This window comes from Pimephales promelas, chromosome 20 (genome assembly GCF_988280905.1).
Source record: "Pimephales promelas chromosome 20, fPimPro1.hap1.1, whole genome shotgun sequence".
NCBI lineage: Eukaryota > Metazoa > Chordata > Actinopteri > Cypriniformes > Leuciscidae > Pimephales > Pimephales promelas.
The window spans coordinates 30,347,596-30,357,789 of record NC_142788.1 but is presented as its reverse complement, the minus strand read 5'-3'; the positions used below and the strand labels follow the sequence as shown (position 1 = coordinate 30,357,789).

The 10,194-nt window shown below is 39.6% G+C and overlaps 2 protein-coding genes across 2 annotated transcripts; one reads left to right on the top strand and one right to left on the bottom strand.

Moving 5' to 3' along the window:
* Nucleotides 1-1,294: 1,294 nt before the first annotated feature.
* On the bottom strand, nucleotides 1,295-2,119 carry LOC148970682 (histone H2B type 1-A). The gene is made up of 2 exons (XM_089124749.1): nucleotides 1,951-2,119; nucleotides 1,295-1,540 (listed from the first exon to the last, which is right to left on the bottom strand). The coding sequence occupies exons 1-2, from the start codon at nucleotides 2,062-2,064 to the stop codon at nucleotides 1,364-1,366; spliced, it is 291 nt and encodes a 96-aa protein (XP_088980875.1). The 5' UTR covers nucleotides 2,065-2,119; the 3' UTR covers nucleotides 1,295-1,363.
* Nucleotides 2,120-2,588: 469 nt separating this feature from the next.
* On the top strand, nucleotides 2,589-8,568 carry rs1b (retinoschisin 1b). The gene is made up of 6 exons (XM_039661002.2): nucleotides 2,589-2,848; nucleotides 3,607-3,632; nucleotides 3,708-3,903; nucleotides 7,003-7,144; nucleotides 7,286-7,481; nucleotides 8,305-8,568. Exons 1-6 carry the CDS (start codon nucleotides 2,728-2,730, stop codon nucleotides 8,455-8,457), a joined length of 834 nt encoding a protein of 277 aa, XP_039516936.2. The 5' UTR covers nucleotides 2,589-2,727; the 3' UTR covers nucleotides 8,458-8,568.
* Nucleotides 8,569-10,194: the final 1,626 nt, after the last annotated feature.

The window sequence follows — 10,194 nt, the reverse complement described above, 5'->3', positions numbered from 1 at the left end:
GTCAATTAAGGCCTAATTGCTTTTTGTCATTCACTTGTCTTAGGCTAGATGACACATATTAGGCTCTCAGCTGTTACTGATAATGCACTTAAACACAAAATCGTGTCTTTATACACGTAGGCTACATAATATATAGGTAGCCTATAATAATCTGTTGTCATATATTGCTGTGAAACAAGACTTCAATATGACTAATTTGATCTGATTAGAGTCAAAAGGCCAATTACACAAACGGGTTCATTTGCAGATACAAACACCTCTTCTTTTTACTGTTATTTTATCTGAAATGTTCAAATGTTGTCAGGGCAAGAGTATTTTTCATAAAAAGATACATCTATATTTATAAATAAAATATTAAATAAAAGCACACTTGGCAATAAAGCTCTTTCTGATAGGCTATGCAGGGTGGGCAAGTCACGGGTGTTTCAAATGCTAAAGAATGCAAATTATTATTATTATTTATTTATAAAGTGTCTGTTGGCCTTAACCATTTGTTCATGAACATAACGCTTTTCCTTTAAGCTAGAACCAGTTAATTAATCATTTAAATCACCAACCAAACTGTTTAAATGACGTCATCGCTGATGTTACAGCGCCACCAAGTGACGATTGTCGCCTTGAGGCTTTTTACAGATTTTCTTTTCTTTTGCCATTATTAGAGAAAATGTGAAAGCAAAAACAGCAAGGGCTCAAATCCATATGAAAAATCATATCCTTAATTCTAAATAAACACTAAAACTGGCTTTATAAGAAAAGGTTGTCGAGGCGTTGTGTACTTCAAATTTGACTCTGCTACCTGTTGATGTATCTAAATTTTTTTTGTAATTAATGACACCAACTTATTTATATTCTTTAAATGCCTATAAGCTACATTTCAAATTTGTTCTGTTCTGAATACCACGAATTAATTTGGAGAGGGGAAAATAGGCCTATGTATGTAATGTTATGCGTATAGGCTTCCGCTATTTTGCATTACTTCTGAATGTAATAAAATGCGACTTTGTTCCCTTTCAACGCAAGTTTGACCCAAATGCAACTTTTTTCCCCCATAAAATAGCCTACGGTAAATGGAATAAAATTGTGCAGGATTTTTTAAAAGTGTATAATACAACAGGGACTTTGTGAACCAATAAAACAAGCCTTTACTCCCACCCAGGAATGTTATAAAAACGATAGGGGTCTCTGGAAAAAAATTCACTATTAGTGGTCCCTGCTCCAAAGTCTGACAAGCCCTGCTTTAACCTCAGAGTGAAAATGTAACGCAACACAAAATGTCACAGAGTAAAGACAAAGCTTTCCTTTAAAAAAACAAAGCCCCTTTATTAATGTACAAGTCTAAAAGTGTATAATTGATCTCCAGCGGTCACCGAGACGGTTTGCCCCGGTGCGCGTGCACGGCGGCGGCGTATATCTCTCGCTGCGTGATCACGCGCCTCCGGTTGAACTTGGAGAGGCGCGCGGCCTCGGTGCCCACCTGCGCATGCACATCTGCCCGGCGTCGCATCAGAGAGACGGCGTCACTCACGTCAACAGTCAGCTCCTAACAAATAAATAAAAATAAATTAACTGTAGGCTGCATGAGTTATTCAAAAAGCAACATCAAAAGATGCATGTTAATTTGGTAACACTTTACAATAGTTAACTACTTTAGCGTGAATTAATAAGCTACAGTACAGCATTTTACTCTTGGTCAATAATTTTAACATGTAGGCTACTAAAACTTCATTTAAAAAAAGGTTGTAGGCCAACCTATATGTTAACGTTAGTAAACTAACATGAACAAAAAATGATCAGCAGTATTTTCATAACATTTAACAAAGAATAATAATGAATACTGTAACAAATGTATTGCTCCTTGTTAGTGTTAGTAAATACATTAATGTTAACTAATTAACCTTATTTTAAGACGGAAAAAAAATGGACGGATTATTTTTTTTTTCTTTAACACACCTTCTCAATCTTGTAGATGTAGGCAGAATATTTCTTGCTGCTCTGTTTGCGTGTCCTGCCAGTTTTAATGGACTTCTTCAAGAATTTCACACTCCCATCAGATGATGTCTTCATGATTGATGCTGTTCAAGCCGCTTTCACAGAACCGGAAGTGACGCTGTTGATCGCCGGAACAATTTATTGCGTCTCTGTTCGTCTCAGCACAGGTGAAACACTTAAGTCTTAATTAAATCTTCTTTCCCTAATTAAACATTCAATAAAATGCCATTGCGATACTAAATCATAATTTTGTTAGTAGCCTATTTGGTTGATTCAGTCATTAAATAGGCTACATACTATTTTTGACTCCAATAAAACCAGTAAAATTTAGATTCTTTGAGGTTTGGGAATTCATTTGATACACAACTATAAAATGCATAGTTTTAATATTCATAGTTAGTTGCTCTTTTCCCCCTTTTCACGTTAGACTCATTAGTTGTGTAACTGGATGTGCATTTGATAAATAAACTTGTAATGTTTTTTTTTTTTTTTTTTGACCCATTGTTTCATAATCGTGTGAAGACAATCACACAGGCCCGGTTTCACAGACAGGTTTAGATTAAGCCAGATTAAGCCTTAGTTCAATGTGCCTTTGAAAAAATTGGTACTGACATATTTTAAGATATGCTTTCAGTTAAAAAAAAATAGTTTAGGCCTTGATTTCAAGAGAAACACGAGAGAGACTCCGTCATACACACACACACACACACACACACACACATTACTATTATTGGATGTATGGATTACAGTAATCCGGAGCACACTAAACACTGCTGCTCGTGTAGTGTTCACCACACAGATCTGATCATCAAGATGGACACCAGGATCCTCGCTGTGTTTCTGCTGCTGGTCACTCAAGGTACGAAGTGTTTGTGTGACCGTGAGTGTGTGTGTGTGTGTGTTCATAACAGACTGTGTTCTGAGAACATTGTGCTAACGTTCCCAATTAAGTTATGAAAGATTATTTCTGAATATTCCTGAATGTCCATTTTTTAAATGTTTTCTTGGTTGTGCGAACGATAAGGGAACGTTCTATTTTAACATTCTTCAAACATTATGGAATGTTACTTTTGAATGTTTCTCTGAACATTCTAAAACAAGGAGTAACATTTAAAAATGTTACAACTACCACATTTTTTAAAAAAAACATTCCATGGACGATAAATAAAAAATAATGAAAATGTATTATGTTTGGTGCTATTTTTTTTTTTTTTTGAGAATATTAGAAACATTAGACAGGCCAGAAAACTTTGAACCAACGTTCTATTAATGTTGGAAGAGTGTTTGTTAATAACATTCAGAGAACGTGATCTGAAGTTGTGGATAACACAGTCTGCGTTTGTGTCCCACTAAGTCTCTGTTTCCTGGAACTTGACTGTTATGTACCTGGACTATAGCAGATGTTAGGACACACTCACCAAGGGCTTTACCTGTGGATGAAGATATAAGAAACAACTTTGAATGAATGAGATAAAAGTGTGCAGAATTATTAATTTATGAGGAATTAAATTTGAGCACTTTACCTTTATGGTTCTGATCCTTCAAAACAAAGATAGATAGATAGATAGAGACGGATTTCTTCAATGATGACCTGACTCTATCTCTGATCTCTCACAGCTTTCATTGGCATTAACACACAAGGGGTGAGTATTTTTGTGTGTGCATGTGTGCGTGTGTGTGTGCGCATGTATGTGATAGTGTGCACATGTGTGTGTCAGGAGTTAGAGATGCCGTGGCCTTATGAGGAAGAGGAGGAGGAGAGTGTGAAGGAGGTGACGGAGAACCAGACGCCGACGGGCTGCAACTGTGACTGTCAGGATCGAGTCCAGCCGACCGGGACTCCAGCGACCTGGACCTCCATCATCAGCCCCACACCGGACACACGCACCGGCCCGTACCAGGACTGCATGCCCGGTCAGCTCTTCACACACACTCCTGGTCAACTTACACACACCTTGCAGAAAACGTTCATTATTTTGACACAATCACAGAGATCACACAAAATTCCTGGGATTTTCTTATTAGTACCGTCCAAGATATTTTACATAAAATGTGTTTACCTATTATTAAAAAAAAAGTTTCCACCCCCTTGATTCTTAATACTGTGATTCCTGGATGATCACGACTGTATGATTTTGAGATTCGTCTTTTCACATAATGGACGACTGATGGACTCAAACACAAGTATTATCAAAGGATGAAGATGTGCACATTTTTCATATTTTGTTTAAATATATTTTTTTAATTTAGTACTGCTCTTCAAAAGCAACTAAAGACACTTACATGTTTCAAAATGAGTGCAATATACCTTGATCTTCAAATTAAAAAGTTTCCTTCGGAATCATCAGTGAATTTTTCAACATTTTGTAACACTTAAGTTTAAGTCCCGCCTCAGTCCCTCAAATATAATTACATCCCATGCAAATATGCATGACACTATAGCAGATATACAGTAGTTTGATGAGGATCCTGCTGAGCAAGTCATGTTTATATCTATTTATATCTACCTGTACAACACATCAATATTTAACTCTATTGCCCTCTTGAGTACTGAGGAGTATTACCGCAATGCAACATTAATATAAGCAAGCTCAAAAGTGTCCATCCACCTATTTTTATACTCAGTTTTGGATATTGCATAAAAATGCTGTAAGATGCACATAAATTCTCTATTTTTCTTATTAACAAAACATAGTTGCATAAACTAAGCAATAGACAAATTAAATATACACACAAGTACACAAAGAAAAATATTAAATATAATATAAATATATAGATGTGTAGATAATGCATACAGGTACAGTAATAATTTTAATCAATAAGTTATTCCAGTGTGATATCAACTTTATATTTAAGTGAAAAACTCACTGCGATTAATAAATATCATAGACTATTTGAAACAATCATGATAATAATAACATTAGTGCAGTAATAGTAACATTACTGTAATAACATTCATAATAATAATATAATCTATTGATAATATTATAAAATAATTGCAAACTATCACTACGCTCTAGTTCTTGTTCATAAAAAAATAAAGAAATTATTTTTTTTTACAAAATCAATTTTTTATCCGGTAAGAAAACGTGCATAAACTACGACGTAAACACATTTTCCCAATAAATTCATCGATGGGCATCTAAAAAAAACCATGTGATTTACAATGGGACGCCATAAGTGGACAAACGAAGGGACTAACTTGTTCCGCCGTGACGCTCACTGATACAGGGCACACAGCCAAGAGGCTTTACAGCGATTACATGAGTAACGAACATCCATGATGCATCTGCTAAAACTGATGACACATGAGCCAACCTCTGAACTCGACAGAGTAGCGGACATTACAATCCACATATTAAAGACCAGGAACAAGAGAACTAGAAGGACGGTCTGCAGGAGACGAGCTGGGCACCACAAACACCGTCAGAACCAGATCGCAGTGGCTTTGAGAGAGAGAGAGAGAGTCGAGCGTGCCAGCGGATAATCTCATGACGAATGAATGATGCCCAGATTACCGGGCCTGAAATAGTCCTGCGCCCTCACAAACTGCTGGAGGTCCACTCGTGCCAACCAACGGGAGCAAGAGCTGCAACTACGGCAGCTGAGAAGGCCATTCTTTGTGTTCGTTGTGAAGAATTTTCAGAGCCCGATGAAGTCGGTATAAACATGTGTTTAAAACTACAAAATATGCCCGATGTTACAGAGCACAAGAGAACATCCTAATCTTACCTAATTCAGGCTAAAGGCCAATTTATACTTCTGCGTCTAGTGTACGGCGTTGGTAGGCGACGCCGTCGTGAGCATTTATACTTCTGCGTTCAGGTCTTGATTGCCCTGCAGTACTGCTCCGAAACGCTAGGTGGCGACAGAGGGTTTTAATGCTCCACTGTGTTTAGATTCCTCGCGGCTAGGTTACTACAAGCAATGGCGACTGAAAGAGAGCGGATCATGTTGGAGTTGGAGCTTATTGAGGTGGAAAAACGGTTAAATTTAGTGAAATTACTAAAACTAAAAGGCAGAAATGAGAGAAGACGGCGGAGGAGATGGTACGTGCGGAAATGCGTAGGAGGAAATGCGATGCTACCAAGCCGACCAATCACAGATCTTGTGGTCCGCGTCGTTGCGACGTGTAGTTACATTTTTGAGGAGGCGCTCGTCAGGCTACGGCGAAGGGTACGCGGTATGGTACGCGTCTGTGCGTAACTCCTGCGCGCACCCTATGTAGAATTATAAATTGGCCTTTAAACTATTTAGCCTCGCATACGGACTTAATACGCTGTATTTTCTTTCTCATTTTTAGAAAAAGGACTTAATTACCATTGTTTATTTCTGTGAAGCTAAAAATATAAACAACTACATCATTATGTTGATATCCTATATTTTTACAATAAAACCAACGCAAACATGTCTTCTATTATCCTCGGTCGTTGCGTATACCGAGCTGCATCGAACACATTTGTAAATGACTTTCCTTGAACCCATCGTGCGAGTTCACTTTAATACCGCGTGCTTTATAAACGTGTTCCTGCTGATTGGACTGTAGTTTTGACACACCCACCAAACCCGAGAAAACGTATCTCAAAACCCGGCGCACACAAGTGGAAGTTGAAGCCTCGCGGGAGCCGCCATTGTAGGAGAGCTTCACCTGCTGTTAGCATCCCATTGACTCCCATTCATTTTGGCGTCACTTTGACAGCGAATAACTTTACATCTGAGGCGTCCAAAGACTTCATTTGTCCATTATTTATTTCTAAAGTTTTAAAGTGCTCCGTTACCTTGTATCTTACGTTACGGCCCCGTTATAACGATAAAAAGTACATATGGGTAACAGGACTGTAAAAGGAAGCATTACCGTTTTATTTTAGGTTTTGATGTGCTTAAGAATATATATTTGCGGGATGAGTGCCAAAAAACATCTCGATATATATTTACAGCTCTTTCTCAGGAGCTTTGCCAACAACGTAATATTCTACAGGCACATTTTTAAAGGATGATCTTCTGTTTCCTCAGAGTGTCCCTACCACACACCGCTGGGATTCGAGGCCGGGTCGGTGAAGGCGGATCAGCTCACCTGCTCAAACCAGGACCAGTACATCGGCTGGTTCTCCTCCTGGACCCCCAACAAAGCCAGACTCAACAGTCAGGGGTTTGGGTGAGAAAACATTGCACTTTTTTTTTTTTCGGTCGCTTTTTTCTCTGTAAAGCTGCTTTGAAACGCTCTGTATGGTTGTAGCGCTGTATAGCTGAAGGTGATGGACTGTAACATGTGAAGTGTGTGTCCTCTCGGCCTCAGCTGTGCCTGGCTGTCTAAAGCCCAGGACACGAGTCAGTGGCTTCAGATCGACCTGCAGGACACTCAGGTGGTGTCCGGGATCATGACCCAGGGCCGCTGTGATGCGGACGAGTGGACCACCAAATACAGCGTGCAGTACCGGACCCACCAGCACCTCAACTGGGTCTACTACAAAGACCAGACCGGCAACAACAGGGTAACGCCTCACACACACCAGTACAACCATACAGATACTTACTCTCAGAGAAACTCACTGACTCACCTCCGGAACTGTCAAGCTCCATCCGTCCATCCATTCATCCGTCCGTCCATCCATTCATCCGTCCATCCTTCTATCTATCCATCATCCATCCAACTATCTATCCGTCCGTCCATCCATCCATCCGTCCACCCGCCCATCCATCCATCCGTCCACCCGTCCATCCATCCGTCCATTCATCCATCCACCCGCCCATCCATCCACCCGCCCATCTATCCACCTGCCCATCCACCCACCCATCCATCCATCCACCCGCCCATCCATCCACCCGCCCATCCATCCACCCGCCCATCCGTCCATCCATCCATCCATCCATCCACCCGCCCATCCGTCCATCCATCCACCCGCCCATCCATCCATCCATCCACCCGCCCATCCATCCATCCATCCATCCGTCCGTCCATCCATCCATCCATCCACCCGGCCATCCATCCACCCGCCCATCCATCCACCCGCCTATCCATCCACCTGCCCATCCATCCATCAATCTATCTATGTATCCATCATTCTATTTATCCATCCATCCACCCACCCATCCGTCCATCCATCCATCCGTCCATCCGTCCATCCGTCCATCCATCTATCTATCTATCTATCTATCTATCTATCTATCTATCTATCTATCTATCTATCTATCTATCTATCTATCTATCTATCTATCTATCTATCTATCTATCTATCTATCTATCCATCTATCTATCTTTTTCTCTATCATCTGCCAGGTTGTGTGTCCGGCTGAATGATTGTGTTCCTCCGTCAGGTGTTCTACGGGAACACGGACCGGTCCTCCACGGTCCAGAACCTGCTGCGCCCGCCTATCGTGACCCGCTACCTGCGGATCCTTCCTCTGGGGTGGCACACACGCATCGCCATCCGCCTGGAGCTGCTCATGTGCATGAACAAGTGTGTGTGATGACGGACTCACTGCTGGCTCTCAATACAGAGGAGCACACTCACAGTTTAAATACTTTAAAATGGCTTTTTTTGATCACTTATAAACCCGAATATTGAGCAGTGATCAAAATAGAGGAAATCATTTCCTAGAAGTAGTAAAGATTGGATCATTGCATCGTTACACCAGTAGGTGGAGACAGGGGACTGTTAAACATGTGTCTGTCATTGAATCATTCACTCAAGAGATTCGTTCAAAATGCTGAATCATCCATAAACGAGTCTTTAAGGATGAGTCATTGAATCATTCACTCAAAAGATTCGTTCAAAACGATGATTCATTCAGCCTTGAGTCTTTAAGAATGAGTCACTGAATCATTCACTCAAGAGATTCGTTCCAAAACGATGATTCATCCAGCCTTGAGTCTTTAAGAATGAGTCATTGAATCATTCACTTAAGAGATTTGTTCAAAACGCTGGATCATCCAGTAATAAGTCTTTAAGGATGAGTCATTGAATCATTCACTCAAGAGATTTGATCAAAATGATGATTCATCCAGCATTGAGTGAGTCATTGAATCATTCACTCAAGAGATTTGGTTTAAAACGCTGAATCATCCAGTAATGAGTCTTTAAGGATGAGTCATTGAATCATTCACTCAAGAGATTCGATCAAAACAATGATTCATCCGGCATTAAGTGAGTCATCTAATCATTCACTCAAGATATTCGTTCATAACGCTGAGTCATCCAGTAACGAGTCTTTAAGAATGAGTCATTGAATCATTCAACTCAAACCAGTTTATAAAATCAATTCAATCAAATCAATTAAACATTTTTAAACAAACTACAGCAATTAACATTGAATCAGAACCTCTGGTATATTACATTATTTAGTTTATTCTGTTCAGAATCTCTATTTGAAACAAAAAAAAGGTGATTCTCAGTTTATCCAGAATCGTGCAGCTCTACATCCCAGCTAACAATATATGTTTTGCTAACATATCCATTAATCTCTAAAAACATTATTGGAGAATGTTCTCAGAACGTTTAACTGCGAGTGAGCGGGAACATTCCGTTTAGAATGTTCAGAAAACTTTCAAAAGTTACATTTAAAAAAAAAAAACAGATTCGAAAAATAACATTCCATGAATGCTGAATAAATCGTGTTTTTTGCCAGTGTTTTGAACACATTATTAAACACTGATAATGTTCTGTTAATGTTACTGAATAACTCTCCAGAACACCGGCCGTTAGCTGGGCTATATCTGAACACGAGATGAGATGCATATGACTGATGCGTAATCATGTTTTCCAGGAAATCCTGTTGTTTGACATCTCATGTACTCGACTGACATATGAATCATAAAGGCACACACACACACACACACACGCTGAGAGGGCAAACTACGCCTCCAGGTACCTTGATCTTTATTTAGAAGGATTATCTGGCGAAGGTGAAATTACATATTGCATAAAATTAATGAATAATTATTATTATAATATCTCGTGAACACACACTGGCTCTATTTCCCTAAACAGAAACATTAGACGATCTGAAGAGCTTTGACATCTGATATCCAGGTATTGCATGTAAAACTGTATTTGCAGTGTTCAGAGAACTCTATCCCTGAGGGAATCAAAGACTGGTGGATTTAGTCACAAGTAAACTTGCTTTAAAATGAAAAGGCATCATATGCTTGGATTGGTTGTTTTTTTGCAGTGGATCTCAATGGCCAGCAGGAGGCGCCGCACCATC

What these genes read in the sequence shown, in the direction of transcription:
- LOC148970682 (XM_089124749.1), bottom strand. Translation starts at nt 2,064, where the DNA reads ATGAAGACATCATCTGATGGGAGTGTGAAATTCTTGAAGAAGTCCATT. An exon ending in ACATCTACAAGATTGAGAAG is followed by an intron (nt 1,541 to 1,950) that starts GTGTGTTAAAGA and finishes TTTATTTGTTAG; the next exon opens with GAGCTGACTGTTGACGTGAG.
- rs1b (XM_039661002.2), top strand. Translation starts at nt 2,728, where the DNA reads ATGGATTACAGTAATCCGGAGCACACTAAACACTGCTGCTCGTGTAGT. An exon ending in GTACCAGGACTGCATGCCCG is followed by an intron (nt 3,904 to 7,002) that starts GTCAGCTCTTCA and finishes CTGTTTCCTCAG; the next exon opens with AGTGTCCCTACCACACACCG. An exon ending in CTCAACAGTCAGGGGTTTGG is followed by an intron (nt 7,145 to 7,285) that starts GTGAGAAAACAT and finishes TCTCGGCCTCAG; the next exon opens with CTGTGCCTGGCTGTCTAAAG.